Source organism: Cavia porcellus, unplaced genomic scaffold, assembly GCF_034190915.1.
Source record: "Cavia porcellus strain 051 isolate PalLab524CR breed Dunkin Hartley unplaced genomic scaffold, mCavPor4.1 scaffold_25, whole genome shotgun sequence".
Lineage (NCBI taxonomy): Eukaryota > Metazoa > Chordata > Mammalia > Rodentia > Caviidae > Cavia > Cavia porcellus.
The window spans coordinates 46,459,103-46,473,785 of record NW_026947508.1 but is presented as its reverse complement, the minus strand read 5'-3'; the positions used below and the strand labels follow the sequence as shown (position 1 = coordinate 46,473,785).

At 35.0% G+C, this 14,683-nt stretch overlaps 1 protein-coding gene across 9 annotated transcripts in view; it reads right to left on the bottom strand.

Moving 5' to 3' along the window:
* Nucleotides 1–14,683, bottom strand: part of Zfyve9 (zinc finger FYVE-type containing 9) — a 253,330-nt gene that overhangs the window by 136,443 nt on the left and 102,204 nt on the right. For all 9 annotated transcript variants that reach the window (XM_063235181.1, XM_063235177.1, XM_063235182.1 and 6 more), the window contains 2 exons: nt 12,276–12,380; nt 6,192–8,269 (listed from right to left, as the gene is read on the bottom strand). In XM_063235181.1, the coding sequence (XP_063091251.1) occupies nt 6,192–8,269; nt 12,276–12,345 (2,148 nt within the window). In that variant the 5' untranslated portion in view covers nt 12,346–12,380. The remainder of the gene's footprint in view (nt 1–6,191; nt 8,270–12,275; nt 12,381–14,683) is intronic.

The window sequence follows — 14,683 nt, the reverse complement described above, 5'->3', positions numbered from 1 at the left end:
TGCATGGGGGCAAATCACATAAGGTGCTAACTGTTGAACACCAGTGTTTCAAGATACAATTTTTATACACATTTTATTTGTTTTGCTAATACCATCAGGACTAAAGTTACTGACTGTCACTTCCCTAAAACAGGGAAATCAATCGAAAGCACATACTGGTGCTTTTCAAAAGATAGCAACTTAAAAGGGTGGTAGCAGCAGGCGTTTGATATCTTCTTACCTTTAAGAACTTTCAAGCTGCAGGAAAAACATGTGACCAAGAGTGTTATCCATTAGAGACTTTCATCAATATCTGTACCAATTTAGGTAACAATACAGCAAGATCCAAGGATTAGTGATGACAATGTACATGTCATAAAGACTGATATAAAGTACCAATCCCTATAATAAATGTTTTCTTTCTTTCTTTTTTTTTTTTTAATCGGTACTGGGGGTTGAACTTGCGACCACTCGCTTGCAAGGTAAGCGCTTATGCTGCTGAGCTAAATCCCCAGCCCATTGACTATTATCTTCTTTTGAAGACCTGTAATATCTCGGATGTTTTGGTTTTATTGGTTCTGTTCTTTACTATTTTGTTCAATTTTATTATAACTGATGATGTAGGCAATTCTTTTTAAGATAGTAAGAGGCATTACGGTAACCACTATTGATCACCTTGTATTTTGTTTTTACATTATGTATTATGTCCATCCTTTTGATTTGACTGACTCTGTTCTGTTATGTCACATTTGGTTTTACTCTCTTCAAAAAAAAAAAAGCGGGGCTGGAGATTTAGCTCAGCGGCATAAGCACCTGCTTTGCAAGCAGGCAGTAATGAGTTCGATCCCCGATAGCAGTAAAAAAAAAAAAAAAAAAAAAAAAAAAAAAAGTAGTAAGAACTGTGGGAGTAATAAAACGCAAAATGTGTAATTGCCATTATAAAAAAGAGAGGAAAAGAAAGTGCTTTAAAGGATATAACTGCATGTACATTGAAGTGTATAAGATAGATAACCATATTACTGAGTTTTGTTGGATCATTGAACAGAACTGTTTGCAGTCTCACTGTTTGAATGTCCACTTTATATGCTTTAATTTTGTAGCTTGAACAACTATTTCTAAGATGACAACATGTAATCTATTAACTAGTGATTTCCTACTGTTTATTTTTTCTGAAATTCTGTATAACTTGTACCCTTTTTCTGCTTTTTTTTCTTTGTCTCCTTAAATAAAATTTTAAAAAAAGTTTTTTTAGATAACTCATGAACATGAGTGCTAAAAGAGACCCTGAAGAAGTTATAATGAAAAACTAATCAAAAAAGGAATAATAAAAGCCTAAGTGTAGCTCACTTAACTGACACCTTAATAAACAGATTCTAGTCCAACTGGAATGACTTCCAAAAATTCACTTCCAGCAAGGCACAGTGGCACACACCTGTAATCCCACCACTTGGGAGGCTAAAGCAGGACAACTGCCATGAGTTGGAGGATACATAGTGAGTTCAAGGCCAACCTGGACTACACATTGAAACCTCTTTCAAAAATTGTCACCACTCCTAGTCAGTATGTTCTGGAGACATTGGAGAGAGCAATTACACAAAAGAAAAAAAAAAATAAAAAGAATAAGGATAGGAAAGAAACAAGTTAAGCTAATATTATTCCCAGATAACATGATAAGCTACATAGCAGACCCCAAAAACTCCATCAAAAGACTTATAGTTTTAGTAAGTAAATTCAGTAGCTTAGCTGAACACAAAGTGAACACTAAAAATTCGATACAATCCTGTACACAAACAACAGACTCACTGAGCAAGAAACTGGGGAGACTATACCCTTCACAACAGCATCCAAAAAAATGGAATACTTGGGAATCAACCTAACAAAAGAAGTAAAGGAACTATAAATTGAATATTATAGTGCTGTAAGGAAGGAGATCAAAGAGAATATCAGAAAATGGAAGGGTGTCCCTTGCTCACGGATAGGAAGAACCAACACAGTGAAAGTGGTCATGCTCCCAAGATTGTTATACAGGTTGAATGCCAATCAAAGTACCTGACTTGGTCACTTTTCTCTCATTGCTGGGACAAATATATGACATCCAAATTAAGGGAAGGAAGGGCCTATTTAGCTCAGAGTTTGTGGAGGTTTCAATCTGTAATCAGCTGGCTTCACAGCAGAATGGTATGGCAGAGGGGCAATCATTGAAGGCAGCAGAAGATAGCCAAAGCAACAAGAGAAAAAAGGAAGGGGGAGAGCGAGCCTCTTTTCTTCCCTTATATTGTAAGCAGGCTACTCACCCCCAGTGTGTGTAGCACTCACACTATCATTATGTCCTCCTCTTGCACAGGCTCAGGATGTTTACAAAGTGAGGATCCTAGCCTCTTGTTGAGTCACTTAAACTTCTAAACTTCTCAAGCTGACAATGAGCAACACCCTAAAAAGGTAAGGGTATGTCCTCTACACCCCAGGATGTAGAATTGCTGAGTAATTTAGTTAAACATCTGAACTTCTCAAGTTGACACAATGTACCAACCATTACAATACCAATGATATGCCTCATGGAACTAGAGAAACCATTTCTAGAATTTATCTGGAAGCAGAAGAGACCTAGAATAGTGGAGGCAGTCCTGGCCAACAACAAAGGCAAGGCAGGGGGCATCACAATTCCTGACTTGAAATTATACTACCAAGCTACTGTGATAAAATCACCATGGTACTGGCAAAGGGACAGGACTGAGGACCAGTGGAACAGACTGGAAGATGCAGACATGACTGTAAACATACTCAGTCACCTTATCTTTGACACACATGTTCACTGGAAGAAAGATAGCTTCTTTAATGAATTGTACTGGAAAAACTGGCTCTCAACATGCTGAGGACCAAAACTGGGCCCAAGTCTATCACCATGCACTAAACTAAAGTCAAAATCAATCAGGTTGATTTTCTCAAGTAAAAATCTTGAAGATACCGAGGTAAGCAGAGATTTCATGTACAAAACCTGGACAGCATAAGAAACACTTCAAGGAATCAACAACTGAGATCTCATCTTACTAAAAAGCTTTTGTACATCAAAGAAGATCACCAGTAGAAATACATGTCTGAATACTTTCCTAAATTCCAGTATAATTATTTTGTATCCACTTACACCAACATAAACATTATTACAACTATAATTACTACTTAACAAGAGCTAAATATAAGCCTCACATTGTGCAAAATAATTTCTTACTATTTTCTATAATCTCTTGTACATTGAAGCATATTTTATATCTTAATGTATTCTTCTTTAAGATGTATTTACTTTTTCCTATTGCTAATTCTCAAGCCATAATGATGTGGTTCCATTTTTCTCACGTATTTCAAACTTCGTTCCATAAATTGTATAAGCTTTTTGTATTTCCCTCTCTTAAGTAGTCATTTTAGACTCTTGGAAAAATTAACTTCTCATATTCAGCATTCCTAAAGCATTTTGTTTATATTGTAAATGTGAATTGGGATATGCCCTGAGGGAAGCAGAATAATTATCTACTCACATCAGTGGTTCACAATTAAGATTTTCGAATTCTGGAAAACCCTGAGACATTAGACATTCCTCCCAACTCATTGAAATCAGTACCTTTAATTACCTAGATACAGATATTGATACTGATATGGATATAGCCTTTTTTTGAGACAAGTTCTTTCTATGCAGTTCAGTCTGACCTCACACTCTCAGCAACCCTCCTACTTTAGCCTCCTGAGTGCTAGGATTATAGGTATGTGCCAACATGCTTGGTTTCAGCGCCTTTAATTATAATGAGATCATATATCAAAATTTATGTACCTCTGACTCCCCCAATACCTAACCCAAACTTTTTCATATAGCAAACAAGCTTGCTTGTTTGCAGTAAAGGGAATTTATCTGTGGTAAGTAAGTACAGTTATTGGGTATGTTTAATTTCTTTTTTTTTTTTTTTTTTGTTATCAGTACCGGGGATCAAACTCATGACCGCCTGCTTGCAAGGCAGGTGCTTATGCCACTGAGCTAAATCCCCAGTCCCCAGGTATGTTTAATTTCTAGTAGAACAAAACAACTTTAAATTTCTTTTTTCAACAAATACTATTTTACAGTATCACATAGCTTAGGCTTCTTTTCTAGCTATCTTCCCATATAATCTGATTAATTTCTATAAAAATTCCTATACTGATTAAGCCCTTTTCTTTTGAGAAGCTCTAAGATTTTCTCATCAATCCTTATCTCTAAGATAAATAAATGGAGATAGCAGGAAAACATGGAACCATGAATCTGTAATCCATATGAAGTCATATAATTCACAAATTCCACATAGCAAATACTCCATTTTAAATTCTCAGTTTATGTGCATTTTATCATAAGCTTCATTTTTTTTCTTTTATTGGGGATGGAACCCAAAGGTCCCTTACCACCGAGCTATGCTCTTTACGGTTTTTATTTTTTACTTTGAGGCAGGGTCTTGCGCCCAGTCTGATCTCCAACTTTTAAGCCTACTGCCTCACAATCAGGAATAGTTGAGATTACAGTGACTTGACATGTGCCAGATTTCTTTTTCTTTCCTTCTTTAAAACAGCATCAGGCTGGCCTCCAATTTGTAATCCTGTACCTCAGCTACCCAAATAATTGAGAGTACAGGCACATGTAATCATGCCAGGCTTAGAAATTATTTCTGAGTCTACCAAAAGTATCCAATTTACCAATTAAATCAGGATATGCTAATCTGTATCAAAAATATTTGTTGTTTACTTAAAAAAGCAAACATTTGAAACATTTCAAAACATTTTGCAACATGCAAAACAAAATATAAAAATAATTACTCTAGCCTCCTAATTAAAAACTGGTTATTGAGCACAGATCTGCTTTAGCTAACAAATACGGACTGTAAAATATTTAAGAATTAAATAACATTTTTTTAAAAATACTAACAATCAAATACTAACAGACCAGGCCAATATGACTGATTGGTCAATCCTGGTCATCTTAATCACTTTTGCCAGTAATTGGTCAAGATTTATAGTCCAAAACTGGCTAATGATGTGAAGGAAGCTGCTAGATTCTTTCCTTCAGGATAACAGGGTAACAGGGGTGGCCTCTTTTGCCTCCCAAGCAGTTTTATTTGCACACAGGATGTTGTCTAATTGAACCTGCCTAGTTAAGAGAGCTATACCACTGTCTTGAGACTATGAAACAAAGACCAAGAAAATTTCCACAATTTTGACTCTTCACCTAAACATAACTGAGTCTCATAGCTTCTTACATGAAATAAATGTTGTATTTGTCTAAGTCACTGAAGATCAGATATTTTTCCCCGAAACTGACAGCATCTTAATGGATGTAGATTATTTATTAAACAATAATAACTTCTGTAATCTAATATTGAGACAACCCAATGAAAATTACTCTTTTTTTGCTTGCTTTTACAGATTAGAAAACTAAGGATTAATGAAGTTACATAGTTAATAATAACAAAGTTAAAATTTGAATCTAGACCTGATGTGAAAAATAAACTCTTTTAAAAATATACAACATAAAATTCTCTTTCTTCCTTATTTACAGCTCTTCTTAAAAGAAAAACAGTAATAACAAAGAGTAAGTTGTGTTATTAGCTAATGGAATTTTGGGGGAGAGCTAAGGAATATTCATTATTCTTGTAATTTTATCATAAGGCTACAAAGCCTTCAACTCTATTTTATATTAAAAGTTATATGGGGAAGACAAAAATCTGTCTATATATCTTCATAAAGTTCCAGAATGTCTAACAGAATCACCAAAAAAGTGAAATGGATTTTAAATTTAATAGTTTTCCAAGAGTTAAAAAATATGGAGTCACTGGTGTGGTGGGGCCTGTAATCCCAGAACTCAGGAGGTTGGAGGCAAGGGGATCATCATGAGTTTGAGGCGGGCCTGGACTATATAATGTGTCTAAATAAATAAATAAATAAATAATTGCAAGTATTTCCTAAGCTATAATTTCCTCATTTCATTATTCCCCAAACTAAGTATCTGTCAATATAAAAACCACAAAGTTAACACTTCCTCAATTCTCATCTCTTCACAGAAACTGATACAGTCCATATCTTGATAACAAAAATCTACTATCTAAGATCAGCAAGGTCATTTCTTGTAGAGAAACTTATCAGAACTAGGTTTTCAAAAGCTATCTTGTCATCTCAACTAGACTGAACTAATACATGCAACTTACCTTCCCACATGCTCTGCAATGATGCCTTCTTTTGGTGAATGTAAACCGGGCTTCACATTTCATGCAATTTGGAGCCTGGGAATCTGGTACCCATACTGGAGCTACTTCACCCAGTGTGGTAAATGGTTTTCTGGCAGAAATTCCAAACTGACCAGCTCTCAAATCATTATCTGGGCTATCTGGAGCTAATGCAAGGCATGGTCTACTGGAGGCCTCATAATTTTCTAAATGTTCCCCATTTGTATCAGCAATAGAGATGCTTGCCAAAGACACACTGGTTGCTGAGTTTTCCCCTAGTTTTGCTTTTGCAAGAACATCATTTTTGTTTTTAGTATTATTTCCACTGTTTGTGGGAAGATCATTTTGTAAATGGTCTGATAATGGCTTTGGAATTTGAAGTTTAAGATTAGAAGGTTGCTTGGGTCTTGCACCACCAAAAGGAACACTGACAGATTGCAGATTTGCTACTATCTTGGGAGAAGACTGTGCAACAACTGATGGAACTTGACTACAGAAATTATGTAAATAATTTTTCTTCATTTGGTCATCAATGCTATTTAAAAGTAGTCCACTCCCTTCTGTAGCCTCATTTCCTCTCTGTTCATAAATGTTTGAGTAGCATTCTGACTTGCTCTCCTCTATTTCTTTTTCTTCTGTCACTGAATCTTCTTTGGAAGGTAAAGTCTTTGGAACGAAAGAAACAACTGGGCTCTGCATTCCATAGGAATCACAATCATTAGATAAAGAATGTGCTGCTGGTGAATCTGTAACAATGGAGAAATCACGTTCTTCACTTTCACTTGTGCAAGTTCCTCTTAAATCTAAACCTGCAACTGCATCTGCCATTCCAACACACTCTCCTACATTATCACCATTAGTATTGTCAGGCTGATTAATCTGTAAAAACTTCTCACTTTCTTCATTTACTTGGCTATCACTCATCTCATTTAGTGCAGTCAATTTCCAATTACTCATCTCCTGAGATTCAGAGAAATGCTCTGTCATAGTAAGTTCTGTAGTACCAAGAATTTCTTCATGTTCATAATGTTCATTTTTATCAGCTCTAACTTCATTAGGCACAAGGCAATCCGAAAATTGTTCAGAGTTATCCCTTCCAGGCATGTCCGGTTTGAGACACAAAGGTAAACCAGACTGGAGTGATTCTTCAGTTCTCTCCTCTGCTGGCTCTTTTTTGGTCAAAATCTCCTCACTCAAGTGGGAAAAGGAGTTTAGATACTCTACATCTGTCCGAGGAGAGCTGATTTTGCCAATGAAGTCCTCATCTGGTATACAGTCCTCTTGCTTTTTAACAGTAGGACCTCTATCTGTTTCCTGGGATGAGATCACTGAATCAACCGTTAAACTTGTAATCACAGACACTGAGGAGCCACTACCTGTATTTTCATCATCCTTTAATTGTGAAGTGGAACAGACACTGGTTAGACTATCAGATGATGTTGTATACAGACGATTAACAGAACCTCCTTCTGTTTTGGATCTGTTCAATGGATCCATTTGTTTCTCTGAGTTCATATCTTTGTCAGTGGACCCATTCATACTAAAGCTAAATTGATCAGTTTGCCTGTTTTCATTACCCAGTGAACAGCTAAAAGAATCCATAAGGGGTTGACTATTATAATTATTACAATCCTGCAGGTCACTTTGTAATGTCCTTTTATCACAATTATGCATGACAGCTACAACAAGAACATTCTTCTCATCTGGAAGACAAGTTAAGTTTCCACATTTCTTCTCTCCCGCTTCAACAGCACTGTACTGATCATCTCGATTATAGTTTCTCTTAATCAACTGCTCTTCTGCAACAGCATTTTCATCAATCCACATTGTGGCAATCTCTGAATTTAGACTACAGTTCTGTCCATTAGCAAAATGATCTTCGCCCTCCTTGGTTAGAGGTGAATGAGTCAGGGAGAAGACTTTCAACTGTGGCTGTGATTCATTAGAAACTCCAGGTTCATTCACACTAGCCAATGCAGGATTAAATGACAGTCGGTGAGAAGAGGGATCTAGAATTTTATTCCACTTTGCATCCAATAGCGTAGGGGAAATTGTTTCATCTAAAAAAAATAAGTTGCCACAGTAAGTTTGCTGATAACACTGAAAATCTACGACTGAGGTAAGCAACATTTCCAACCATACTCTGAAAATAAAATATATTCCCTAGGATATGTATCTAATTTTTAAGTAGGACTAGGAAAATATATTAAAACAATTCCCTGTAATTATGTCATCAAATGGTAGTATCTCAGAACATTTCAAACAACAAAGAAGACTTCTCCATTAATCTGATAATATAATTACACTGACCCCCAAAACCAGGACTGGGGAAATACCCTTGGACTGTCTGCACGCAAAGCAAAATACATACTACTAGAAAGAGGTGCAGTAATAAAGATATAATTAAGTCAGGAGGAAAATGGAATTTTTGCGGATAATGAATAGTTTGTAATCTATATCATGATAGGTATGTGGGTTTCATGGATAGCTCCATTTTTAAAAACTGTATAATTAACCAGGCATACGGGTACATGCCTGAAGTCCAAGTTACTTGGGAGGTTGACGGGAAGGATCTCTAGACCTCACAAGTTCAAAAGCAGCTTGTGCAATACAGTGAGGCCTTTGCTAAAAATGCAAAGACAGTACAATTAAGATCAATTTATTTTAGTGAATATAAAGTTTACCTTCATAAAAGCAAATAAAGGGAGCAAGAAACAGACAAATGTTATAAATGAAATTAAAATGGTAGAATGTCTGTCACCACTGAAGGTAAATGGTGGGTGCACTGGAGTTTTTATAATATTCTCTTTAACTGGTATATTTTAAATTTGTCTATTTTAAGTTTATTTATTAATTCCCTGAAATCAATGTCATTACTATATATCCCACTATAGGTTTTTTTAAAAGTTTGCTATTATAGGATGTGAAATTCTGCTCTAACCATGTCACAGTATATTATTAATTAGGTTCATATTTATATTATTCGAAGACATTTGGCAAAGCATATTCATTTGTCTTATTAAAAGCAGTTTATACTCTAATTTCATATAAAATTTCTCTTTACTTTTTAACAGATCATAACTATATAGCTAAGTTATTTTCCCAATTATGTGATTGTACATGTCTGAGTAAATTATGGAAATAAGAAACAATGCACTTAGTGTCTTTCTTATTTTCCCCCAATTACTGATAATTATGACTCTGAAATGATGCAGCTACATTTGAAACATTAATCTTCAAAGCACCCATGGCAGTTTGCTCATATCTTTATTAATGCATTACACTGTAATGCAAAAACTTATTTACCTTTGTTTTCATCCACCGAATGATTTCTGAAGGTAAAAACAATTTCATTCCATCAATGTAAATTCTCATTTTGTAACATCCCTAGCATGTAGCAGGTACACAATACACATATGTTAAGTGAACAGCTACTACAGTATAGGAACTGAGTTTGCGAAATATGAAAATTAAATTGACATTTTCTGTCTCTGTATAGAATCTACCTGGGACAACAAGATATAAATACAACATATGCAAATATCTAATTAACAGTACAGAGTAGCATATGTATTTGAAAACTATTATATAGATATAAAAAATAAATTCAGAAGAGAAAAATTTTACAAAATAAGGTAACATGAATTCATGGAGGTGGGAGGACTGGGCTAGGCTTCAAAAACGTTATGTTTAGAAAACAGGAACAAGCAAAAGCATAGCCCCCAAACATAAGAATTTAATATAGCATTAAGCATATCAGTTTGGGCTAAGAAAATAAGTAGCATAAGGAAGTAGTGAGAAGAAACTACAAAGGGCAGATAATAGAAGTCATAAAACATCAGATTATACAAAGATTGAATTTAGTATCCTCTGAGTTATTAAATTCTAAATTTAAATCCAAGCTTGGGCTAGAAGAAATTTGAGATTTAATAATATGAATTCCTTGGAAATATGATTTCCCAAGCTGGTTTCTAGAAATCAGAGATAAGCTTCTTATGAGAATAGTTTGTAACATTCAAATAAGAATGATCAACTACTAAAATTTTCACTATTTAAGCACCTCCTACATAGGCATACTGTTAATTACCTAGCATCATTATAGTACATTTGTGGTACGGTCCTAATTTGAAGAAGAAATACAAAACAAGAAATCACTTCACTTAAAACACACTCTCTGAGGCTGAGAATTCAGCTCAGTGGCACAGTGCCTGCCTGGCAAGCATGAGGTTCTGAGTTTGATTCCTGGTACTCCCCCTACATTTCCCAAGGTACCAGGTTATATGCTACATACTGACATCAAAATGCAAATGGTAAGTGATATTGAAATACTGACACTAAAAAACATAGTTCAGACAAAAAAAAAACCCAAAATTACAAAGAAGAAATGGGTTTTGGAAAATCATTCTCCCTCCAAAGGAATTATATTTTGTTAACAAATACTATACACTTACTAAGACATTTTCACAGATTCAACAAAAATTTACTCTAAAGCAATTATATACAATATACTCTATTAGAATCTACAGAAATGACAGAGTAATGTACAAACTAATAGTTTTAGTAGAGTCAATATTCGGGAAGCATATCATTTATATGATTAGGTACACTGTGTGTGCAGTAAATTAAGTTTCTGTAATATATAGGGGGCAAAACTGAAGAAAGTACTAAGAAATTTATTTGTATAACTATTTGTACCTCAGAAAATACCTCTTTTTGTGGTGTATACAAACCTCATCTGGGTCCAATAAAATCCTAAATCATTAGATTTTACATTTACATTAATCTGCAATGAGCTTAGGGATACTGGGTCACTGGTGGTAAAGCACAAGAAAAGATGCTTCCAGATAGCTTTACCCTTATCTCCGCGATCCTATATTCTATGTAAGATTTGTTCTAGTCTAAGGTCTGGTGTTCTGGGGGAATGATTTGGGGATGACAATGTGAAATATGTACCGTGTCAATCCCTGATTTACATGTTTTGAAATTTTGTTGTAGTTTTCTTCTTCTTTTCTTTTTATTCTTGGAATAAAATGAATTTGGAAAAAAAAGATTTCATAAAATGTTTGTTGTTGGCTCTTTTTAAAGATACGAAGGCACATAAAGAACTGTAAGTGAAATAAAAAAGATCTGTTCTAGTCTAGACTCAAAGTAACAAAATCAAAACTAATCTCTCTTCCCAATGCTATCAAAGACTAACATGAACAACTGGTGACAATAAGGTTTGGAGACCACTACTAAAATCTTGGGACTTAGATGGATATATGTCAGTTTGTAAAACTGTCGCATGGCATTTCTGTTAGGAAGTAGAAAACACAAATTCAGAAAGAAATGTAGGGGAAAAAACTTCCCTAAACAAAGGCAATCTTAACTGAAGCTTGAGAGTGTAATTTAATTAACCATTTTAACCGTTAACTATAAAATGAAAATCTTTCAAAAATAAGGTTTAAACTAGTTGTGCTGGCACATGTCTATAATCCCAGCACTCTGGGAAGCCAGCCTGGGAAACTCAGTGACTTAGTAAAATACTGTGTCAAAAACAAAAAATCCAGAGCTAGGGGTGAGATTCAGCTTACTGCAAAGGCCCACGATTTAAACCCCAACACCACAAAAACAAACTAATAATGTTAGGTTTAATACATATCTTTACTTTAGTGGACAACCAATATGCAAGAAGCTATTTTCTTAGTGTTGGAAATGCAAGCACATACTCTAAAGCTTTTCTGGCCATAAATTGCTTGTGTTAGATAGGTTAAATTTAAATTAGAGTGTCCACTTTGCCTAGATCCTAATCCTGCCAATTTTTAGCAAGATAAAGTGGGGGAGAACTAGCTTAAACTCACTGTATGTTTGAGATAAGGGGATCAAATTTCATGGGATTGTTTTAAACAGCAAATGGAACAATCCATGTAACTATCTGGCACATAGCGCTAAAAATGTTATTTCTTCCTCAGAGTATTATTATTGTCATTAAGTCATCAGACTTGATTTTATTTCTTTCTTAAGTACTTTTATCCTCACATTGTGAATATCATAAATCAGAATATATTTGCTAATATAAGCTCTCACCTTCGTTTTGTTCAAATTCATCTAACACCTTGTCCAGGTTGTAAGCTTCTGCTTGGAAGTAATTCTCCATCAGGAGGAAACACCACTCAAGAGACTTGTTTAAACCTAAAAAGTAGATCAAATTGTTAATATAATTTATAAGTCGTAAGTGCTTGAGGATAAAATCTCTTATAAATATATGCAGAAAACAGTACACAACAAATTTGCTAATATTAATAAAGTATAGAAATGCTTAATGTCACAATCATCAAAATACAGTTGCCCCTCTATCTATCAGTTTTGCATCTGCAGAGTTCTCACAACGATGAACTTGGACATTTTTTCTTGTTCCTACCTAAACAACATAGGATAATATCTATTTACCTATCATTTACATTGTATCATGTTTTATAAGTAATCTAGATGATTTAAGCAAACCCTCCCTGTGAATCTGCAACATGTACAGCCCACTGGGGGGACAGCAGGACACCAGCCTTTTCCCATGAGTCAGCGCCACTCACAGACTGTGGAGGAAGAAAACAAGAAGTCACCAAGTAGCAAATCCTCCCTATGAATCAGCACCATACTTGGGCCACTGGAGGGATAACAAGATGCCAGCCTTTCCCCTTGAGTCAGAACCATTCGCAGACTGCAGAGGAAGAGAATAAAAAGTCACCAAAAAGCAAGCCCTCTTTGCAAATTGGTGCCATGTGCAGGCCACCGCGGGGACAGCCAGATGCCAGCCTTTTTCTGTAAGTCAGCACCATTTGTGGACTGCAAGGGAAGAGAACAAGTCACCAAGAAGCAGGCCCTCCATGCAAATCAGTGCTGTGCATGAGCCAGATGTCAGCCGCTTGTGGCATGTGAGCTAGGAAACAAGAAGATCCAACACCACCATTCCACACCACTCATCACTATAAGCCACTGGCTGATCTGGAGAAACATAGGCTGTGATAACAGCTATTGAGGTAAAATACAATTTAGTGCTTGTCCTGTTTAGTATTTCACTGACTTTGCAAGACTAAAGCCAGTAGTCTGATCATCTCTTCAGAGGGTAACAATAAACAGTGTAGTAACAATAAACAGTGGAGCAATCTTCTTCTGTAGATGATAGCCATTGTTAATTCCTTGTTTTGAAGTCCTGTATCATTTTCATTGTTTTGTTGGTTTGGGTTTTATTCTGTTTTGTTTTGTTTGATTTCATTATATTGAACGGCCTGGACAGCTATTTCAAAGATAGCAAGATATATTACAGTAGCCACTTTGGATTTACTCTTATCTTGTTTTGAAGTCCTTTACTGCATTCATTGTTTTGTTTTTACTGGTTCTATTCTGTTCTGTTTTGATTTTTTTTTTTTTTTTTTTTTTTGTCTTTTGAGATGGGTTCTATATGCAGTTCAGGCTGGCCTTGAACTCACTTTGTAGCCCAAGCTGCTCTCAAACTTGCAACAATCCTCCTGCTTCAGCCTCCTGAGAGCTGGGATTACAGGCGTGAACCACCACGCCCGGCTTCTGTTTTGATTTTTACTATGTCTAAAATTATAAGCAGCTATTTTGAATACAACAAGAGGCACTATGGCAACCATTATTGATTTCCTATTATTTTGAAATCCTGTATCACTTACACTGGTTTATTTTGACTTGCTTTGTTCTGTTTTATTTTGCTTGATTTTATTCTCCTTAAAAAATATATGAGAGGATGTGTATAAGTTATATGCAAATATTCCACCATTTTACACAAGGAATTTAAATTGTTTCTTGGCCTTGATCAAGAGTACATAAGGAATTTGAGCATTGTGGATTTTGGAGTCTACAGGGGACCTAGAAACCTCCCATAGATCTTACAGTTGCACTCTAGATCTAAATTTAGAAGGAAGACTTCATCGTTCACTAGACCATGCTCCAAAAGAAAAAAAGATGTTCAGATAGCTATTATTTTGATTAGCATAAAGTTAAATTTCTATTTAAATGAACCTTTTTTCAAATGGGAAATTATAGAATAGTTTAAGCACAAAGTAAAGGACATTAGTTCCAAAAGCCAATGAAGACTGATTATTCTTTGTAAATGTCTTAAAATACCACTTCTAAAGGTTTTTTTTTTACTACTAATAGATTTAAAACATCCTCTGAACATAAATGTATCAACTTTTGTACAGAATGCTAAAACAGTAGGTGTTAAATAAATGCTACCTAAGATCTTTTATTCCTTTTACCCATTATCATGATATCCATCTTCTGAATTTCTCAAAATTTTCTTTTTGAACTAAAAATTCTGCTTCGCTTCTTATTTATAATGTTTCTGCTCATCCCAGGCATATAGTAAGTGTCTATATTACTTCTGTCATTTTACAAATAAGAAATAAACTTAGACAATTTAAGTAATTTATTATGATTATTAATTTAGTCAACTTTCATTTATTGAATGGCTC